The 22,804-nt window shown below is 39.3% G+C and overlaps 1 protein-coding gene across 1 annotated transcript in view; it reads left to right on the top strand.

Moving 5' to 3' along the window:
• Positions 1-22,127, top strand: part of ATXN2 (ataxin 2) — a 128,396-nt gene extending 106,269 nt beyond the window's left edge. The window contains exons 20-26 of the mRNA XM_012663466.1: positions 6,695-6,879; positions 7,531-7,663; positions 11,723-11,776; positions 17,508-17,653; positions 18,305-18,532; positions 20,721-20,889; positions 21,740-22,127. Coding sequence (XP_012518920.1) covers positions 6,695-6,879; positions 7,531-7,663; positions 11,723-11,776; positions 17,508-17,653; positions 18,305-18,532; positions 20,721-20,889; positions 21,740-21,768 — 944 coding nt within the window. The 3' untranslated portion in view covers positions 21,769-22,127. The remainder of the gene's footprint in view (positions 1-6,694; positions 6,880-7,530; positions 7,664-11,722; positions 11,777-17,507; positions 17,654-18,304; positions 18,533-20,720; positions 20,890-21,739) is intronic.
• Positions 22,128-22,804: the final 677 nt, after the last annotated feature.

Genomic DNA, 22,804 nt, shown 5'->3' with positions numbered 1-22,804 from the left:
TCTTTATTTACATATTCCTACAGAGTGTATAAAGTATTTTCAAAATTGTCTAATTGTTAAACTACAGAATAAAAAATTTCTTTCAGGGTGAGGAATTGGTACCCTGGTTTACTTGCAAAGTACTATCTTCTCTAGTCACTGAGTAGTTATGTCAATCGCTTGATGAATAGTTAGTTAATTTGGTTGAGTTATGCATATTGAGAGATAGTATTTTTATTATTTAATTTTATTTTTTATATGCAAAATATGTGTGCTTTTATAGTGAAAATTATATAAAACAGTACATTCAGAGAAGTCCTGCTTCTATCCCTGTATCTTTTCTACCTGTATCTTACCTCATCACTTCCATCCTAGTAGGTGTATCATCACTTCTGTCGTCAGTAGGTGATCATTAAAAATTTATCCTTACAATGTTTATTTTTGCAAATATACATGTTTATTTTTTTAAAAAATACTTTTATCTAGACATAATTCACATATCATGAAATTCACCCATATAAAGTATACAGTTCTGTGGGATTTAGTGTAGTCTTAGAGTTGTATAGCCATCACCACAATCAATTTTAAAATGTTTTTATCACCACAGAAAGAAACTTTGTACCCTTTAGCAGTTACTCCTCTTTCTCCCCCCCCCCCCCCTACACCCTAGACATACTAACCTACTATCTTTATAGATGTGCCTATTCTGGAGATTTCATATTAGTGGTATCATACTATATCTAACCTTTGTAGGCTTCTTTCACTTAGTATGTTCTCAAGGTTCATCTGTGTTGTGGCATGTGTCAGTTCTTCCTTCTTTCTTATGGCTGAATAATCCATTGTGTGAGTATACCACATTTATCTATCATCAGCTGATGAACATTTGGGTTGTTTCCATCTTGTGGCTATGAGTAACGCTACTGTGAACATTCACATGCAAGTTTTCTATGGACTTAGGTTTTTATTTTTCTTGGAATGTAATTGCTGTGTTGGAACTGCCAGACTTTTCCAAAGCAGCTGCACCATTTTGCATTCCTACCAGTAATGTATGAGTTTTCCAGTTTCTCCACATCCTAACCAGCACTTGATATTGTCTTTGCTTTGTGGTTATGAAGTGGTATCTCATTGTGATTTTGATTTGCATTTCCTTAAAGAGTAATCTTGAACATCTTTTTATGTGTTTATTGGCCATTTATATATCTTATTTGGAGAAATGTCTATTCAAATACTTGACCTGGTTTTTAGTTCAATTATTTTTCTTTTAATTACTTAGTTATAAGAAATCTTTATATATTCCGATACAGATCTTTTACCAGATATGTGATTTATAAATATTTTCTTGCATTTTATAGGTTGTCTTGCTTGATTGTGTCCTTTGCAACACACAAGTTTTTAATTTTGACGAAGTTCAATTTATTTTTGTCTTGTGTTGCTTATGCTTTTGCTGTCATATCTAAAAAACCATTGCCTAACTCAAGGTCACAGAGATTTACACTTACCATGTCTTCTAGAAGTTTTATATTCATAGTTTAACTCTTAACATATAGGTCTGTGGTCTGCTAATGATGAGTTAATTTTGTGTATGGTAGGAGGGTAGTGGTCCAAATTTATTCTTTTGCATGTGGATACTCACTGTCCCAGCACTAATTTTTTTTTCCAAGTGTGAAATGAAGTTTATTGAGGAAGGACAAGATAGGTCTACAGAGTAAGAACAAGATACAGGTCCACAGTGCAAGAACCGGATACGTTCGCCACAGATGAACGGACCCCCTGTTGAAACAAGAAGAGCAAGGCAGCACTATTTGTTGAAAAGATTTTTCCTCATTACATTGTCTAGGCACACATGTTGACATTCGTCTTGATTTTTCTCCCATCATACACAAAAGGAAACATACTATATGTACTGTTCTGCTTCCTGGTTTCTTTTCTTTCTTTTTTTTTTTTTTTTTAACATCGTATGCCCTAGAAATTACTATATATCACAGTGCAGAGATTTTCCTCATTATAAGTCCTTCATCAGATTTATGTCTTTCGTTGTATGTTCTCACAACTTGTGGCTTAGGTTTTCATTTTTTAAACTGTCTTTGACTGGGTACAGTGACACACACCTATAGTCCCAGCTATTTGGGAGGATCCCTTGAGCACAGGAGTTCAAATTCAACCTGAGCAACAGTGAGACCCCTATCTCCTAAAAAAAAAAAAAAAAAAGTGTCTTTGAACAAGCAAAAGTTGTAAATTTTGGAGTCCATTTTATCAGGGGTTTTGGTATGGTAGTGCTTTTGTTTCCTGTGTTTTCATACTCTGAGGTTGCAAAGATTTTCTCCTATGGGTTTTTAAAGTTTTATATTAAATAATTTTTCAATTTCTTTTCTTTCAATGAATTTTAACATTTATATATTCTGGTTAAAGTCCTTTATCCTGTATAGATAGTATGAATGTTTTCTCCCAATCTGTGGCTTCTTTTTGACCAGATTGGTTTCTTTGAAGAGTCTATGTTGATGAAACCCCATTTGTCAAGTTTTTGACTTAAGCTTGTTTTTTTGTATCATAACAAGAATGCTTTACCTACCTCCGGTTATGAATATTTTTATGTTTTCTTCTAGAAGTTTAATAGTTTTAGCCTATATAATTAAGTGTATGATTGATTTCATTTTGTATAGGGCATGAAGTAAACATTGAGATTTCTTTTCTTTTTTTTTTTTGAGACAGTCTCTCTTTGTCGCCCAGGCTAGAGTGCAGTGGCATCAGCTTAGCTCACAGCAACCTCAAACTTCCAGGCTCAAGTGATCCTCCTGCCTCAGCCTCCCGAGTAGCTGGGACTACAGGCACACAACACCACCCTCAGCTAATTTTTCTATTTTTAGTAGAGACAGGGGTCTCACTCTTTGCTCAGGTTGGTCTCAAACTCCTGAGCTCAAGCGATCCTCCTGCCTCAGCCTCCCAGAGTGCTAGAAGTGCAGGCAAGAGCCACTGTGCCCAGCCTTGAGATTCATTTTCATCCCCATAAATATATCCAATTTTTCTGACACCAGCCTCTGTTTTCTCCATGAAATTATCTTGATGTCTTTATAGAATCCGGTTGACCGTATATGTATGTGTAGTCCTTGTGTAAACTATTTTGTTGTATTGATCTTTGTATCCTCATGCTAGTTCTCACTTCCTGTTACTTTATAGTAAATCTTAAAGTCAGGTCATATAAGTCTCCTAGCTTTATTCTTCTTTGTCAAAATTGTTTTAGTTATCCTAAGTTCTTTGCATTTCCAAATAAATTTTAGAATCAGTTTAGGATCACACATTGAATCTGTGTATCAGTTCTTGGGAGATGGTGAATATCTTAACAATATAAAATCTTCATTGATTTCATCATGTACCTCCATTTATTTGTCCTCAATTTCACCAGCATGTTGTAGTTTTCATTCTGTTGATTTTGTGCATGTTTTCTTAAATGTATCCCTTAATATTTCATATTGTGTAATTTTAAAATTTGCAGCATTTATTTACTGGTATATAGACTTGCACTTGATTTTTTTGAATATTGACCTTGTATCTTGCCACATTAGTGACCCATTTATTGTTTCTGATAGCCCTTTTTACTCTCACGTAGTATGTATACAATCATGATCCAACCACTATGTCTAACTTTTTTGTGCCTCACCATACTGGCTAGGTCTTCCAGCACATTACTAAATAGAAGTAATGAGATCTTGCCATATTCCTGTTCTTAGGGGTGAAGCATTGTTTTTCGCTGTTAAGCATAGTCTTAGGTGTGGTTTCAATTCCTCATTTGCAGAGAGTATTTTTCTAAAAAATCATGAATGGTTGTTGAATTATGCCAAATACTTTTTTAAGCATCTATTAAGACTGTCATATGGTTTTTCTGCTCTGTTCTGTTACTTTGAAGGATTACATTGATTGATTTTTGAATGCTGAACCAGCCTTACTGGGACCCCACTCAGTCATGGTGTAGTATCCTTTTTTATATATTCCTGAATTTGATTTGATAATATTTTATTAGGGAGGTTTATTTGTTTGTTTCTTGAGACAGGGTTTCACTCTGTTGCCCAGGCTAGAGTGCAGTGGCATCAGAGTAGCTCACTGCAACTTCAAACTCCTGGGCTCAGGTGATCCTCCTGCCTCAGCCTCCTGAGTAACTGAGACTATAGGCACACACCATTGCATCTGGCTAATTTTTCTATCGTTTAGTAGAGACAGAGTCTCACTCTTGCTCAGGGTGGTCTTGAATTCCTGACCTAAAGCAGACTTCCCGCCTCGGCCTCCCAGAGTGCTAGGATTTACAGATGTGAGCCACCATCCCCAGCCCTAGGAAGGCTTTTATCTATGTTCATGGTCGGGGGGGATATTGGTCTATAATTTTCTTTTCTTGTAATGTTTTCATATGGTTTTGGTGTCAGTTCAATCCTGGCCATTTCATCTAACTTGTAAAATTTAGCAGCATAAAATTCATAATATTTCCTTTTTAATGTCTATAGGATCTATAGTGATGTTCTGTATTCCATTTCCAATATTGGTAGTTTGTGTCTTCTCCCCCTTTTTTCTTGATCAATGTTGCTAGAGATGTATTATATTGAGAAGGTCACAGGGGAAGCAGACACATGCAAAGGGGGACAAAACATGGGGAGCAACCTGGCCTTACAACAACCCACTCCTTTCCACCCCCTCTCCCAACCAAGCCAGTCTCCTGGAAAGAATGAGAACTCACTACCATCACAGAAGGGCACCAAGCCATTCATGAGGGATCCACCCCCATGACCCACACACCTCCCACTCCCAACACTGCCACACTGGGGATCAAATTTCAATGTGAGATTTCCTGGGGACAAATAAACCATATCCAGACCAAAGCACCAAGTAATTAGAAGTTTTTGATTTTTAGAAAAGAGTATACTTGATTAGCTTTTTGGTTATTTCTTATATATATATGTGTGAAGGTAATAAGTAACAAAAGTAGTAACAGGCCAGACACGGTGGCTCATGCCTGTAATCCTAGCGCTTTGGGAGGCGGAGGCGGGAGGATCACTTGAGCTTATTAGCAGTTTGAGACCAGCCTGAGCAAGAGCAAGACCCCATCTGTACCAAAAATAGAAAAATTAGCTGGATGAAGTGGCACACACCGGTAGTCTCAGCTCCTCAAGAGGCTAAGGCGGGAGGATCACTTAAGCCCGGGAATCTGAGGTTGCAGTGAGCTATGATGGCATCACTGCACTCTAGTGCAGGCAACAGAACAAGACCCTGTCTCAATAAAAAAAAAAGTAATAGTGAACAAGTCAAGCTCAGTTAGTGAGCTTAATTAGGTAACTGTCATTTGATAAAAGTGATATTTGAGTTTGGGTTGGCCTTTTCTCTGCCAAATGTGGTGCTTTTTCAATGTGTGTGCTTTCCAGATCAAACAGAAAAGCATTTTACTGTATTGCTTTCTTCTGTTTTCAAATTTTCTTTTCTAAATAAATAAAATATTAGATAGTATATTATTAGCTTTCCTAAATTTAAGCAACCGTCATTAAATGTTTAGCCAGGGATTTTAAATATTTAAAATAGAAACCAAATTCTGCCATGAAGTTTGCAGTTACTTGTATAATCAGTTCCATTGATTTTATAAACACACCAGGTTATATATTCATTGTGCCTCATACCTTGTAAACAGTCATTACACGATTCCTTCCCGCAGGTGGCTTGGTTGACATGACACTAGGCAACAACAGTAGATTCTGTAATGGACATAAGGAAAAGGCACACAGAAGATGCACCTTGCTCTTGCTGGGGGGACTAGTTGAGATCTCACATAAGCAATGACAGTTGCTGAGTTCTTAGCTAGAGTTTTAACAGGGAGAGGACCTTGCAGGTAGAAATATGTGTCGAATAATACAAGACAGTAAGTTTTAAAAGAACTGTTATTTAGAAACTTACATGCTGCGTTGTGCTGTGTGCTACTGGTTTGAGAAACAGTGAGAAGTTGTATAAGGATTTAGTGGTTGGAAATTAAGGAAGATGAAAGTAAGGTTAGTGTTGGATCTGGTTTGGTTTTTTATCATGCTTTTGTTTTTCTCAAAGTGAACCCAGTGCCCTTCTCTAGCAAGTGCCATAATTTGGTATATAAAACAGGCACAATCCCTCCCCCCTTTTCTTATGGCAGAGATAAAAAGTAAACAGGGATTATCTCAGAAGTGGTATGAAGGAAAAGTCATTTTTTAGTGCTATGAGAGTTTATTTCAGGGACTTGATCAAGTCTGAGGGTCCCTCACAGAGGAAGAATTAGAGGTATTTATATAAATAATAGCTTTTGCCTGGTTAAATGGTGTCTTCATTCTCTGAGCTAAAGAACTTGTGTGTGTGTTGGAGTGGGGAGAACTGTATTTGTACTAAGGAGTAAACTGTAATTATTAAAGCATTAAAATGATCAATTTTTTTTTTTTTTTAAAAAGTCTGAGGGTCATCATAGAGGGTCTCTCTGAGGAAGTTGCTTTCAAGCTGACACCTGAAGAAAGAGAATTATCCCAGCTGGGAGTCGAGGACTGTGTTTGAGGCTGAGGACTAGCGTGTGTGATAGGAAAACATCCCTGAGTGGTGGGAGTGGTATGAGATAGCATCGAAGGAGCAGGCAGGAGGAGCAAATCACACAGAGCCTCATAGACCATGTCAGTATGTGCCTTATGCTAAGGAGATAGTGTTTTATAATAATGTCATCTTTTCTCTACAGTACCAAATATGCCCCAGCAGCGGCAAGACCAGCATCATCAGAGCACCATGATGCACCCAGCCTCAGCAGCAGGCCCACCGATTGTAGCCACCCCACCAGCTTACTCCACACAGTACGTTGCCTATAGTCCTCAGCAGTTTCCAAATCAGCCACTTGTTCAACATGTGCCACATTATCAGTCTCAGGTAAGACTGATACGGCCTCTTCATATTTTGTTCCATTTAAAAAATCTTAAGTTTTAGTAAAGTAAATGAATTTTCCTTTATATTTTTTGCATTGTATTTTGATGGGGCCGATAGCTAAGGACTTGGGGGCCCTTTTAAGTATATATTCAAAGTTTACCGATCAACAAAGAGTTTCAAAGGAAGCAGCCACGAGAGGTTTTTAAATTTTCTGTTGTTTTTGGAAACCATGAAGTTAAAAATCTAACTATAGGCCGGGCGTGGTGGCTCACGCCTGTAATCCTAGCTCTCTGGGAGGCCGAGGCGGGTGGATTGTTTGAGCTCAGGAGTTCGAAACCAGCCTGATCAAGAGCGAGACCCCGTCTGTACTAAAATTAGAAAGAAATTAATTGGACAACTAAAAATATATAGAAAAAATTAGCCAGGCATGGTGGCGCATGCTTGTAGTCCCAGCTACTCGGGAGGCTGAGGCAGGAGGATCGCTTGAGCCCAGGAGTTTGAGGTTGCTGTGAGCTAGGATGACATCACGGCACTCTAGCCCAGGCAACACAGGGGAGCTTTAAAAAAAAAAAAAAAAAAAAAATCTAACTATAATCTGCTTGGCTCTATTCTATATTTTAATGTTTTTTTCCTTTACTTTTTGTTTGAAAACAGCATCCTCATGTCTATAGTCCTGTAATACAGGGTAATGCTAGAATGATGGCACCACCAACACACGCGCAGCCTGGTTTAGTATCTTCGTCAGCAACTCAGTACGGAGCTCATGAGCAGACACATGCAATGTATGGTAGGAAGCACTTCGTTTGTCTTTTTCAGTGTGTGTGACAATTCTTAATTTGTTTTAAAGCTCTGAAAAGATACTCGTTCCAAGAATAATCTGTCCCTTTATGACATTGAGAGTAAAGAATCTAAAAGAAAAGATGAACCCATTTCTTTCCCTGAGCTATGCTGTATAAATCTTGGCAAATAATTTCTACCTCTGTACCTGGAATTCCTCTGTCTTCACATCTCTCCTGCTGTAACTAAAATGTGATGATGTACATAATGGCACAGCATCTTCTGTGGAGAAAGGTACCTTTCTCCTCTTTCTCATTAGTATTATCATTTGGGATAGCCTGCCTAAGACATGGCAAGAAAATTTTACCATAGTAAAAGCATAAAAGCATTCTCCAGCATGAAAACATTCTGCTCCACTCCTTGCTCTGGGGGTTACTGGCATTACATATTTTTGATGCTATTTGTTATGATACTGTGTTTCTACATCATGCTGTATTTTAAGTGGTTGAAATCGTGTAATATTAGATCTGTTTTAGACATGATTCCGACTCTAGAAATCAATGTAAACAGAATGGTAAAATGAAAATGGAAAGTATTTGTATAAAATTAAACAGAATTTATAAGAATAATAAGGAAAAAATCTTAGTTTTGTGATTAGAGAATTTTATGTAGGTCAATTTAGCTGTCTAAAACACTAAAATTATACGTAATTGAAATAGAATTTTAAATAAAATTTTCACTTGCTTTTCTTACAGAGTTAATGGATCACCTCATATTGTTTTTTTCAAAATACACCTTTAGTGAATACCAGTTTTGTTTTTATTTTTTATTTTTTTTAGTGTCATGACCCAGAGATAAAATACCAGTTTCATTAAGATGTTAGATTTGTTCCACACATTTCTCAGAACTCCTGTATCATCATTTAGTTTTCCCATTGGTATTTCAGTTTTTTTAGAGTAGGAGATAAATTTAGATTTATTCATACATTGGAAAGTGTACCACTATGAAAATGCAATTACAACTACATGGACGTTTCATTTTTTTAAACCTCTTTAAACTTTTTGAATGACAAAGAATGTAAAGATTTTCATTTTTTTGTTTAATTTAGATACCTTGCATGAACAAGTCTAGGCAAAATTGAGTTGTTTAATAATTTACAGATTTCTGGCAAACCTCTACTTTGAGATATTACTGCTTTTCAAGGCTTCTGTATCCTCCTTTTAAAAACAAGTAAGTTTTAACATTATGTTAATAAGAATAGGACTTAAGCAGCAACAGGCATCCTCCTATCACCTTTAACCTACAATTTATGCTTTCTCCCTGAAGGCTTGCTCCTGTCATAAAGGTTCACGAATGATAGGAGGGTGTACACAATTAAAGGCATTTATTTTTATAAAACACATAAGTCTGGTCTTAATTTTCCACATTATCACTTTAAGCTTTTTGTGGATTATGTGTTTTAAATAAAAAATGGTGTAATTGCTATGTTTTGGAAAACTTTTTTAAGAAGTTCATCTGTAATTTAATTGGAAAAGATACTGATTTATGATTTCGGTTATGACCTGTCATTTGGCTTGTCTAATTATCTTAACTAGGACTGACAATGCATGAAAAAGCACCGTTGATACATCATGCTGGCTTTTATGCAACTTGTATACATTTCAGCAGTTTTCCAGTTTGTTAAAGGCTTAGGTGAAAAGTTCATTATGATTGTATATTTCTGATGAGTACGTCATGATTTAACATATGGAAAAAACATTACATTTATTCCATTTTCTGACATACTCTCCTTGGAATAAGATCTGAAACTTTTGAGCTAAAATTTCCATTGGTTTTAGAGAATAGCTGTTTGTGTACCCATGCTTTTGAGACATTGTAGTACTGTGATGTTGAGCAGAATCTTTCTCCCCAATGTGTTCACTCACTGCTAACGTCTGGCTTCATCTTTTGGATGGATGTTCATTGGTTTGAAACAGCCTGTCGTATGGTAAATACTGTATTTGAAGAACTAGTGAGTTTTCTAATTACCTTCCCATAACATTTCTATTTGAAAGGAAAAGTTGGCCTTGGACCCCATGCCCATTCAAGTGTGGATAGATAGTAAATATTGCAAACAAAACCAAACACTAGATCTGATATCCAGTGAAATCTGGAATGAGCTAGTTAGTCATCAGTTAGTCAATGAGCCTAGTTCTTTTATGCCAGGAGAAAGTTACTCAACCAAATCTGAACTAATCTCCTGCAGTTTGCACAGGCTGTATTTAATTGATGTTTGGTGATGGGCATGGACTAGGGGCAATTCTGTAGACCCGATGTGGTTGTTGCTGGCTAATCAGGTTCTCTTTTGGGATCTTCAGACCCCAAAAAAGACACTTTCTAGAAAATGAATTGTTTTTTCTTTTGCCATCACAAGTCAAAATTTAATCTGCTAAAGCAAATTCTTTATTAAATCACTAATAATTTATTTGAATTATTTTAGATCTTTCAAAGCCTTGTTCCACCAAATATAAACAAAATTTTAAGTACATTCTTTTAAAATACAACAAAACTGTTGCATAGAGATGCTAATTTTATACTTATCTCCCCTCAACAATTTGTTGTGTATTCTTAAAGGAACCTAATACTTTTGAGTATGAATTATGTTTATTTTTAAGCTACATCCTATCTCAATTTTAAAACGTTGTATACAAATAGAAGAATATGCACCCAGATGTTGCTGACAATTTTATGTCACTTTTTTGTCACTCATTAATTGTTATAGCCATAGCAAAAGGCTTTGAGAATACAGAGGACCATTAATGACTACAAAATGAAATCCTGATTATTGTTTTTAAATTTTTGGTATATTTAGGCCAGGCCGAGTGGCTCACACCTGTAATCCCAGTGCTTTGGGAGGTCAAGGCAGGAGGATCGCTTGAGCCCAGGAGTTTGAGACCAGCCTGAGCAACATAGCAAGACCCCATCTCTACAAAAAATTTAAAAATTGGCTGGGCACAATGGTGGGCACCTGTCATCCTAGCTACATGGGACGCTGAGGCAGGAGGATTGTTTGAGCCCAGGAGTTTGAGGCTCTAGTGATCTGTGATTGGGCCACTGCACTCTAGCCTGGGCAAAATAATAATTGGTATATTTAGTGTAAATATGCTAACAGATTACTAAACAGTTAAATTGTTATTATAGGAGATGTATACATTCTAAATAATTGGTGACCTTGTACTCTATCTTAGCAATGATTTTTGTCACAAGCCTCATCTCTTGGACCTTCAACCTAACTTTCATCATTGCCCCTTCTAAGAAGTTACTTTAATTTTCATTTCTCTCACATCTAGTCTTCTGATTCATCTAATTTTGTTTTATGGTGGTGCTTTTACCTTTTAGAAACAGCGATAATACAATCTTTTCTACTAACTAGAGAATATCAGAAGAATTAGATCCAGAATCCTTTTTTTCATTTGTTTTTGATAGTTTATGCAGATAAGTTGGAAAATACAGTAAGTAAAAAAATCAGAAGCACCCATTATCCCTCCACTGACAACTGCCTGTTAACATTTTGGTGTGTCTACTTCCATATGCCCTTTATGTAGACATATTTTAATAAGAAATGATAATATACGTTTATATTATGATGTTTCTAAACTTTTGGATTCACTACCAGATGCCTAATAAACATCTTTCAGGATGACATTTCTGTTAATAATCTTTTGCAAAATTGTATGTCTGTTGAAGTAAACTTGGTAAATACTGTTTTATTTTGTTACATTATTTATATCAAGGTTTGTTCAGTGGAATGCCATGTTGGGTTTTTTTAAATTAGATAATGATTTTATTCCTTTCATTTAAGCAAATAGCATGCGGAACTTGACACCTCAGTACAGAAGAACAGTGTCTTCGGTTCAATCCTATTTTTTAAAATTCTGTAACAGTGTTTAAAGTGCTTGTCATCTCTTACAAAATAAAAATGAATTATGCATGAATACAAGAAGAAATTACTAATATGTCAACCTTTCCAGAAAATTGGGAAAATGCACACCTCAAAAGGCTAATTTACCTTTCTATTTCCCAAATTCAGCATGTCCCAAATTACCATACAACAAGGAGACAAGCCCTTCTTTCTACTTTGCCAGTGAGTTGGGTTTTTTATACTAATTTTAATTGTACAGTAAAACACTTTTTAAAGAATACATGTTAAGGGAATAGACTTGTTGAACAGCATTTTCCTTGTGCCAGACAAAATCATTAAAAGCATGTGTATTTGTAATTCAGCTTTCAAAAAGGAGCTGTGGCCCAGCTTATGAAAGCTGGAGTTAATGGAAAATAGAGTTGTTTCAGAAATTAATTTTTGTATACCAAGCAAACATGTGACTATTTGGGAAATGCCTAATATTTTCCTTGTTCAGAGAAACTTTTCCTAAACAGCTAATTTTTTTTCATACCAAGCCACAAGCTTGGTATATAAAACTTAAAAACATTAGGTTTTTTACATCCTGGTAAGAATAACTATATCCTCACCAGGATTTTTACTTTAATGGGGTTGATAAGACACTAAGGGAGAAACATTTCTGTCCTTTGAATGACTGAAGTTTTAAACTATTCAGGTAGCAGATACCTCAGGATTTCTCGAGCTTAAGCAGGAGAGCATGACCTCCCAGAGACTGTCTTGAGCAGGACAGGGCCCCCTTCCCATCAGTGGCGGGGTAAACAGTTGCTCCTTCCATGGAGAAGGTCTGGGCAGGGCTGTCTTTCGGAAATGAACTTGTAAGATGTGTTTTTCCTATTTTGTAGGACAATTTTTAATATAAGGCTAGTTGTGGACTTTGATATTTGAATAAGAAGGGTACTAATTTGTAGAAATCCTTTAGAAATTTATGCCATTGATATGTGTCACCTTGTGTGAAATACTGTTTTCTAGAGGCTATTCTAGAGGATAAGGATTAAAATATCATGTTGGGGACTAAATTTTGAATTCTTTTGGAATGACTCTCAATGTCTGACTCTACTAAATGCCAGATTTAGTACTTAGAAAGCATTTTGACCCTAAATTTTCTTTAATTGTGCCATGACTTGGTATCCAAAAATAAGTTAATAAAATAAGTGTGTACATATTATTTATTTGGTGCTAGGAAATGTTAACAAATTTAATCCTTTAATAGATGCTCTTTAAAAAGGAGTCTTGCTGTATGCATATACCTATTAAAGGGAAACTATGTCTGTGGTTATAGTGTGTAAAAAGATAGTGTCAGCAATTAATTTTATTACGTACTCAGTTTGAGGTCTCAAATGTAGTTATCCTCACCATCTTACTGTCTCTGTTAGTAGTTTTGAAGTTGTTTTCCTGGTAAGTAGCTAAAAGGTTTTTAATCATCAAACCTAAGCATTAATCGCCTTAGCACAACTTCCCCTAAAAGGGAGTATCAGTACCTTTTTAAAAGAAACTAACAATTGGGCTGCTATTTGCAATTTAATTTGCTGCTTCATTCTCCCCCCCACCCCCCATTCTCAACCATTTTGTCATGGTTTGGCCGTGTTGCCTTTTATTCCTTATTTAGTGTTTTCAACATTTCTTCACTTCCTCTTTTCCGAATTTAACATCAGATTTAAAAGTTGGAAGATTTGTTTTGTTTTATTTTTAAAGTTTTGCAGTGCTGGTGATCTCTCATGACTGTGCATCCAAGGTCAAAATGACAGAACCTAGTTACAGATTAAACACAAAGTCTTATGGACTGAATCTGCTTCAGTACGATCATGGCTTAGGAGACTATTTTTGGAATGTGGTTAGTGTTATAAAGATTTGACTAGTCACCCATTTAGAATTTTAAAAACATTTATGTCAAGGAACATGTTGAATGAGAAGCTTCTGAATCAGATCTGGCCCAAAGAAGCAGTACTTCTTTGATTATCTTGACCGAATCCAGAAGATTTTATGAAGGCTACTAAAGTTTTATAAGTAGAAGTTTAAGCTGATGAATAGCTAAATCAGAATTTTAAAGAAAGTTCACTTTATTTTTAACCTCTGTAGAGTCTTTAAAATGAGCATGTGTAACAAAGCAGTTAAACTTAGCTAAGAACTTACTGCCCTTCACACGCCACTTGTCCCTTCCCCTGATTCGGCTATATTTTTTCCCTGTTTACTGTATCTTGGTGCCTTTCTCTTGGCACTCTCTTCCTTTCCAACCTTTTTTTCCCCCCTTGGCTTTTTAATTGTCTTCCTGCTCCACTTTGTATCACTCTTAATTGGCTTTTCAAGGAACCAAACTATATTTTTGCTATTAGTATTGAATTAAAGGGTAAGTTGCACATTTTTCCCAATTAGTTACTCACTTTTGTATTCAAGGGGAAAAGTGTTTCTTTTTTTTTTTTTATTTCAGCATATTATGGGGGTACAGATGTTTAGGTTACGTATGTTGCCCTTGCCTCCCCGCCCCAAAGTCCGAGTTTCAAATATGTCCATTCTTCGGGTGGTGCGCATTGCACTCTTTGTATATGCATATACCCGTCCCCTCCTCCCGGGAAAGTGTTTCTTGATAAGATACTTGCTTTCTGATCTTTTGAGCTAGAAGATGAATGAAGGAAAAATATTTCTAATTCAATTTCCTTAAATTTTCTTTGCAGCTTATGATGTATATATTACATCTCCTTGATTTTTATCTTTTTTTTTTTTTTTTAATAATGCCTTATAGTTTGCTGGTGTTTAGGTAGGACAAGGATGGGGTTTTTTTTAAACAAAGCCTATATAGATTCACTCAGCATGGGTTCCTTACAGTATTTGTGTAATGCATGCAAATTAGCTATAGATTAGAATACTATTTTGTAGCCTTTTTAAAATATATATATATATATGTATTTTTTTCAAGGACTGGGCAGCCTCCTAAACCAGGACAGGTTCAGAGAGACTCCCATTATATAACCTTTGAATATTGGTAAACTTGTATCACGGAGATGCCTTTTAAAAATGTATAGTTGGCCAGGTGTGGTAGCTCATACCTGTAATCCTAGCACTCTGGGAGGCTGAGGTGGGAGGATCGCTCGAGTCCAGGAGTTCGAAACCAGTCTGGGCAATATAGCGAGACCTACAGAAAATTTTTTTAATTAGCCATTATTGTAAGGAAAAAGGTCACTGGCAAAATAAATAAATAAATAGATTAGCCAGGCATGGTGATTTGCACCTGTAGTCCCAGCTACTTGGAAGGCTGCGGCAGGAGGATCGTTTGAGCCCAGGAGTTTGAGGTTGCAGTGAGCTGTGATGATGCCACTGTGCTCTAGCCGGGGCAACAGAGTGAGACCCTCTCTCAAAAAAAAAGTATAGTAAAAATATTTCATCTTTGATTTTCTCTTCAAATAATTTTAAGATTTTTTTACATTTTTCCAGTTGATGAATAACAATTACGAGACTTCATGTGTGTAATTATTCTCTATTGTTACTTTTTTATATTAATACTTAGAAGGTAAGTAAAAGTAAAATTTTAAACTTTTCAGGACAAAATTTCTTGAATAAATAAAGTTTAAAAAAATTAAAAACTCTGAGATCCTATACTTAATGAAATTCCATAAATAGAATTTGGAATTTGGGAATTGCTGTCCCTCAGATTTAGCATTGCTACAAATGACATATTTAAGAAGCTGACGGTGGGTGTGGGAGGTGTTTAGAGAGACAGGGTCTCTCTCCGTTGTCTAGGCTGTAGTGCAGTGGAGTCGTCATAGTTCACTGTAACCTTGAATTCCTAGGCTCAAGAGATCCTCCTGCCTCAGCCTCCCGAGTAGCTGGGCAAAGGTGCAGGCCTCCACGCCCGGTTAATTTTTCTTACTTTTATAGAGAGGAGCATCTCGGTACATTGCACAGTCTGATCTTAGACTCCTGGCCTCAAGCCATCCTCCGGCCTCAGCCTCCCTAAGTGCTGGGATAACAGGCGTGAGCCACCACACCTGGCCCTGGTTGGGGAGGGGGATTTTACTGTTAATGATTTAAAAATAAGGGACCATGAATTACTATAGACATCACTATCCAATAGAACTTTTGGGATGATGATAATGTGCTACAAAACTGCACTAATAAAGTAGCCACTGGCTATGTGTGGCTATTTTAATTATTCACAAAGAACATTTTTAAATGAGCGTAAGATTTCTACAAGAACAAGAAAGTCAGGTTCAAAATTTTTGTCAAGTCTTTTAAGACAAGTCAGTGCCTACATGGTTTGGGGCACTGGAAGTCAACTCAGTGTGAGGGTGAGGGACAGCCTGTTAACGAGCCAGTGAGGTAGACGGAAGAGCCTGCTTTCCCAGACGCGTGGGGCTGTGAAGCTCAAAGAAGACAGTTAGCACATCATCTGTTCCAGTTCCCAGAAAACGTCCACTACCCTCAAAAACATTCAGTGAATATGTTGCCACATTTCTTTTTTTTGGTTAAAATATACTTGTGTATGTTAATTCTTACAGCCTAGAAAATTTTTCCAATGTAGAAACAAAAGTTCAGTCTAAACTGGGTATTAAGAATATTAATGCCAGCTGTGGTGTTGGCAGTGGATGCACAGGTGATCCTAGCACTGGCTCTTTGCTCCACCTTTTCCTCTTCTAAGAGATACATTTGTAGTTTGAGACGTAACTGGGCCGGATTGCTGGTGGTCCTTAGCCCTAAAATGCCAAGCATTAGAACCGCTCCATGTGCCTAACTCTCTGCATACCATTCACGTGGGACACACCCAGAGTCGTCTGTGCTGGTGACTCCTGGCAGCTGTGCCTGTCAGACTGCTGGAGCTAGGGTCCCTGATACCAAAGCTGGGCTTGCTTCTCCACTGTCAGTCTCGCATGTGTCTGTGTTTGCTAACATGTTCTGTGAAGAATGTGAGGAGCTATTTTGGAATTGTTTCTGTGTACGAGCTTAGCTTCTCAGGGATTTTAGGGTTTATTTCTTGAGAGAGGGCTGAAAGTCATGCCTTGTCAGAGCTGTCTTGAAAACACTCTGTTCTGAGCTCTTTGCCACATCCATGGTCACTAGAAGCAATGAACACATCTTACTGTGCTTCTGATTCTCAACTTGCTGTTTTTTGAAAAGACATGAACAAATGAATTTGTCCCTCATCTCCCTGCTTTGTACCAAAGTATGATCCATGCTGAGATTTGCAAAGAATTGGCTTTGGGTTCTTACCTTTATTTTAACTTAAACTGGCCCATCATATTTCCTTTGAAATCACTCTAGCTAGTAAGAGTCTTCCTAAAGTGCTGGGACACTTCAAAGGGAGTTCATTTTTCTACACACTTTAGGTAATTTCATCTACTGGATTTTATAAAGCAAAGGTGGGAGATCCTTGACTACGCTTGGGGGAACAAACTGAGTGGCCGAGTGGCTCCTATGATTGGCTGAAATTGTGGTCATTTGGCCCTGATGATAGAGCCCTGTCCTCACCAGTAGCTTACACAGCCCCTCCCCCAGCCCCAATATAGTCTGTGCCCACAGGACATTGCTCCAGGGCAGTAGCATGGTGAGGTTAGCCAGATGATGGCCTTGAGCTAAAGAGAATGTGCGTGTGTGTGTGAGATTGAGTTGTTTCTGCCTATGCTTTTAAGTTGCCTTTTCAGGAAAACTTGGTGACTATTTTAAGAGTAAATTCAAACTAGTTTTTAATATAATGTATACAGCTATATTATAATATGAATCAAATGCTAGTCTGATTGTTAAGTAATAACTTTATACTTATTTTTCCAAAACAATGGATGGCTTAAATGGAGTCCACTGTAGAGACTGGTAGGCAGCATAAGTTAGGCATTGTAACCATCAAGAAAGCTCAGCTGATGAGGCAGAGAGGAGCGATGGAGGGCATCACACATGGCAGTTGTACATGCTCCTTTTTCTTTCACTGTAGTTTCCACGGGCTCCCTTGCTCAGCAGTATGCGCACCCTAACGCTACCCTGCACCCACATACTCCACATCCTCAGCCTTCAGCCACCCCCACTGGACAGCAACAAAGCCAACACGGTGGAAGTCATCCTGCACCCAGCCCTGTTCAGGTAAGGAGAAACGTAGGTCCACATACAGTTGCTTCCTGGTTCTAGTCACTGAGTGCTCTCTTCAGGTGCCAGGTACCATGCGATCAGCACACATAGCATGTCCACCCTCACGTAGTCAGATACAGCTGTACCCCTGGGGGGGGTTCTTTTTTAACCACATTAAGATACATGTTGATAATGTGATTGGATAAGCTCTGGAAATGTTTATTAATGAAAAATCTAACATAAAGTTCATAGTTTAACAGAAAGCAAGTTCCTGTTTGCTTGGGACTTTTAAATTTCATTCCTAAAGTTCATGTGATGAGAATTTTTTTTTCCTATTAGCTGCTTTAATCATACTTGTTAATGGAGGCAGGTAAGGCTCTGTTTGACATCTGTCAGTTCCCTGGGACAGGAGTGTTGTTTGACCTCTGCTTGGTTGGAGGCTTCAAACTGCCGGGCTGAGAATCGGGTTTCTGCACCCCAGAAAAGAATGTCTCTGGGTAGGAGGCACCCTATCTGACCTCCTCGTACGTTCTCCTGTACCCCAGTGCCCCCCATCTTAGGCTCACATGTGCAAATCTCAGCTCTGTGTGTAACCTTTAGCCGCTTTTCACTAAGGATGTTTTTCTCTTGATTCTTTCCCATCGCACTGTCTGCGGTTCTTTGCAGCACCATCAGCACCAGGCTGCCCAGGCTCTCCATCTGGCCAGTCCGCAGCAGCAGTCCGCCATTTACCACGCAGGGCTCGCGCCAACCCCGCCTTCCATGACACCTGCCTCTAATACGCAGTCGCCACAGAATAGTTTCCCCACAGCACAACAGACCGTCTTTACGATCCATCCTTCTCACGTCCAGCCGGCATATACCAACCCACCCCACATGGCCCACGTACCTCAGGTAAACCAGCTTTAGCCAACTCTCTGTGAAGACCGAGTAGAATGTGAAGGTTATCAGATAAGCAGCTAAGAGCCAGATGCCGTCCCAGCTAGGAAACCCTGTGTGTGATGCCATTTGCCTGTCTCCCTTTCCCTGCTCAAATACACGTGATCTGGCCCTAAGTGAATGTTTGTGTGGTTCTGTAATGGGATCAGTGAAGTTGCTGATTGGTCAGTCCTTTAACGTTTCCCAACTAAGACCTTAAAAATATCTTTGACTCTGGAATGCAACCCAGCCCTTCTTTCCTTTCTGTGTCTGCTTTGCTATGTCTATATAGCTTCATTACTCTATATATGTGTGCTTATATATACACCCTTTGACACGTACACGTGGAAGCCTGGCAGGGATGATGGGCCTTCGTAGTTTCTCGGCTCTCCGAGGTGACTACCCTGGGCCTGTCAGCTTGAATGTTAGTCACACGAGTTCCAGAGAAAATCTGTCCAATTGTTTTCCTTGGTTATTCACACATCTGCTTTGACCTTATGTTGTACTTATTGAGAGGGCTTGGCCTTTTGTACATTGGCACAGTGTAACTAGAAGCTGGAAGCACTCAGGTGTCCCATTTTCCTCAAAGAGCAGCCCTGGAAGCACTTTGGAGCTCACCTCCAGTGTACCCTTCTAACGGTGGAAAGGTGTGGTTGCCATCACAGTGGTTGCTGTCTGCATCAGCTGCCGACAGAGGTCCAATGCAATCCAGGGCCAAGTTGGATTGTCTTAATGAGGAGAAGGAGCGGCACTGAAGTTGGGCTCTAATGCTGACCTTGAGGCCCTCCTTGGGGCTGTTCAGGGTGAATTGGCTGTATGAGATGTCTTTTTCTGCTACTTGCATAACAGAACTCTCTTAGGTGGGTCTAAATGAGACCTGCCACACTGAGTTCCATTTCCTGTCAATCGTGCGCCAGTGAGGCTCTGGCAAGGTGTGGGCTAGAGATGCAGCTCAGGTGGATCTGTCTCTCTGAAGGCTGCCTTGTAATTAGGGTTCCACAGCTCTGGGAAGTTTGGGCGTCCTCACCCTGCAAAGATTAAGTTCTGTGGTGTAGTGCACTGCAGTGGATTTGTTTCTGATAGTGGGGAGGGGAGCTGGTTTGGTCAGTGTGGGCCAGTGTGGTTTGGTGGAATCAGTCTTAAGAGCTGGGGTCCTGTAGATGTCTAGCAGAGGCTGGTGGCTAAGTAGGTATGTGAACTTACATGTAAATTGGGGTCCCTAAAACCTCACTGTGTTTTTGTGCTGAAAGAGCAAAAAGGTTAACACAGGGAAGCTCAGATGTGCCTTGGGCCCACTTGAAGATGTAAGAGTAAAAACAGCATGTCCTTCAAGGCTTATGGTCTAGAAGAGCGCACAGTGTGGGAGGCAGGAAACGAGCTCTTCCTGGCCCTGCAAAACCCCTGCAGAGCTGGGATCCAGCTATTTGGACTGACTATAAAATCACCTTTCCAACTTGACAGTGAGACCAGGTCGAACTCACTATCACTTGGTACAGGGACACTGGGCTGGCCTAGGTGATTTCTGATTACTCCTTCCCATCTCACTGGAGCCATTAACTGCAACCTCCTCCTCTTCCTGCTCCATCAGCATATCTTTTAGAGGGTCAAGAGTCTCTTTTTCCTGCCTGGTGAGCAGGCCAGAAGCAGAGGGAGAAGGGCAAATGAGGAGAGGTCTACGTAACCCATACAATGGAATTTTACAGTCCCTGCTTATATTGTAGTAATCTGCTTTCCTATTTGAAAGGCAAGTTATCTGCAAAACTACCTCAGGTCCCACACGGAAGCCAGATTCTGAAGCATCATCGCATCTTGTGTCATTATTAAGTTGAGAAAGCTGTCCTTGGATCAGGGGTCTGACCTTTGTGAAGCCCTGCTCCATACATAGAATATAATGATCAGAAAGTTGATGCCCAGGACGTTGCAGCCCTGACTTTCACCCAGGCTCACTTGGTGCCTGCTCCCCTAACCTTGCAGGATGTGCCAAAAGGTGAAACATGTCTGTAGGTCAGTTGAGGATCTACTAGGGCATGTCCCCAGACAAGAGAACTGGGCCCTGAGGCCCTCGCCCCGTCTTGAGAATCCCAGCCCAGTGAAAGGAACACAGTTGACATGTTGTTTAAGCTGGAGATGTTGCCTGTATGCGTAAAAGAGCTCTCTGTTTCAGGCTCATGTACAGTCAGGAATGGTTCCTTCTCATCCAACTGCCCATGCGCCAATGATGCTAATGACGACACAGCCACCCGGCGGTCCCCAGGCCGCCCTCGCTCAAAGTGCACTACAGCCCATTCCAGTCTCGACAACAGCGCATTTCCCCTATATGACGCACCCTTCAGGTGAGGCGTGTGTGTGCAGGGGCCGCCAGGGCACCCCAAAGCATTCTGCTCGCACAGGTCAAATGGCAGGCAGGGTCAGCGCTTCAAGCCCCGAATTTGAGAACTTAGCAAGACCCATCCACAAGTGCTGTACAGGAGGGACCGTGACGATCAGTTCAGAGTCAGGGAGGGCATGAGGCTTCCAGGAGCCGAGTCTGTGTGTGTTTGATGGTATACAGGATTTGGCTTGATGAGAACCAGCAGCATTTTGTGTAGCTGATGCATGCCTAGGACTCACTTGGCCTTCCTTGTTATGATAGGCTGGACAGGGCAGTGTTTTCCTTCCTGAGTCCCAACAGTCTGACACGTGGGGGGGTTATTACCACGGCAGAGTGGTCGTAGCTGTGGAGAAGACGACTGCTGAGCAAGTGCTGTGTACGGATTGGCTTTGAGTGTAGTATCAGCTCCAGCCTATGCCCTGCCAGGGGGAGAGCGCCCGTGATCATGCTCTACTACTTGATGGCTGCCATGGTGGTATTTCATAGTCTGACCTGTTCCTCTGAAAGCAACACTGGTGCTTGGCTAACATTTGGGGAGGGGGTATGTTAAGGCCTTTTTCCTATCCCACTGAGCAACAAGTCTTCTGGGAATTTTATCTGAAGTGGTTTTACGTCTGACTGGTTTGTTTCTACCCACCCACCCACTCACCCCTCCCCCTCTTGGTGCAGATGGGAGCCGGGGAAAGTGAACTAAATTTTGAGTCTTGTTCAGGCAGCACAAGGATAGTTTACAGTCGTGTGCTGCATAGACACTAGGCTCGTGTGCGGTGTTGCCAGTTTTCTGTTTAAATATTCACTTTTCTTTTTTACAGTACAAGCCCACCACCAACAGCAGTTGTAAGGCTGCCCTGGAGGAACCGAAAGGCCAAATTCCCTCCTCCCTTCTACTGCTTCTACCAACTGGAAGCACAGAAAACTAGAATTTCATTTATTTTGTTTTTAAAAATATATGTTGATTTCTTGTAACATCCAATAGGAACGTTAACAGTTCACTTGCAGTGGAAGATATTTGGACTGAGTAGAGGCATTTAGGAACTTGTGGGCTATTCCATAATTCCATACGCTGTTTCAAAGTCCCGCAAGTACCCCAGCTCTGCTTGCCGAAACTGGAAGTTATTTATTTTTTAATGACCCTTGAAAGTCATGAACACATCAGCTAGCAACAGAAGTAACAAGAGTGATTCTTGCTGCTATTACTGCAAAAAAAAAAAAAAAAAAAAAAAAAAAAAATCAAGACTCGGAACACCCTTTTACTAAACTTGACAAAGGTTCGGTAAATTCTTACCGTCAAACTGACGGATTATTATTTATAAATCAAGTTTGATGAGGTGATCACTGTCTACAGTGGTCAGCTTTTAAGTTAAGGGAAAAACTTTTACTTTGTAGATAATATAAAATAAAAACTTAAAAAAAATTAAAAAATAAAAAAAGTTTTAAAAACTGATAAAGTTAGTGTGTGTTTGTATAAGCTACTTCTATTTTAGGATACTTAGTATCACGGCAGGCGGGCGGAGTGTGCTTTTTTAATATCCTTGAAGGTATTTGTCAAATTATTTTTCTTCTTCACCTTTAGTTCTGGTTCAAGGTATCTCTAGAAAAAGACAAGACTGAGATATTCTTTGGTGGATTAGAGGTCTGCTTCAGGAGGAGGAAGGCTGGCCAAGGTTGGGCAGCACTGAAATCCCACGTCCTCAGGCTGACACCGAATCTGTAAGCTTCCTTTTTAATATCTCCTGAACCAAAATGCTTGTCATTAGTTGTCCCAATTCAGGCATCTGTTTTACCAGTAGGGGGCAGGAGACACTTTTTTTTTTTTTTTTTTAAACTGCAATAAATCCAAAGGGCAGAAAGGCTGTACAGAGATTATGAAGCAGCTT

Source organism: Propithecus coquereli, unplaced genomic scaffold (genome assembly GCF_000956105.1).
Source record: "Propithecus coquereli isolate 6110/MARCELLA unplaced genomic scaffold, Pcoq_1.0 Scaffold81, whole genome shotgun sequence".
Lineage (NCBI taxonomy): Eukaryota > Metazoa > Chordata > Mammalia > Primates > Indriidae > Propithecus > Propithecus coquereli.
This window is presented reverse-complemented; position numbering and strand designations above follow the sequence as displayed.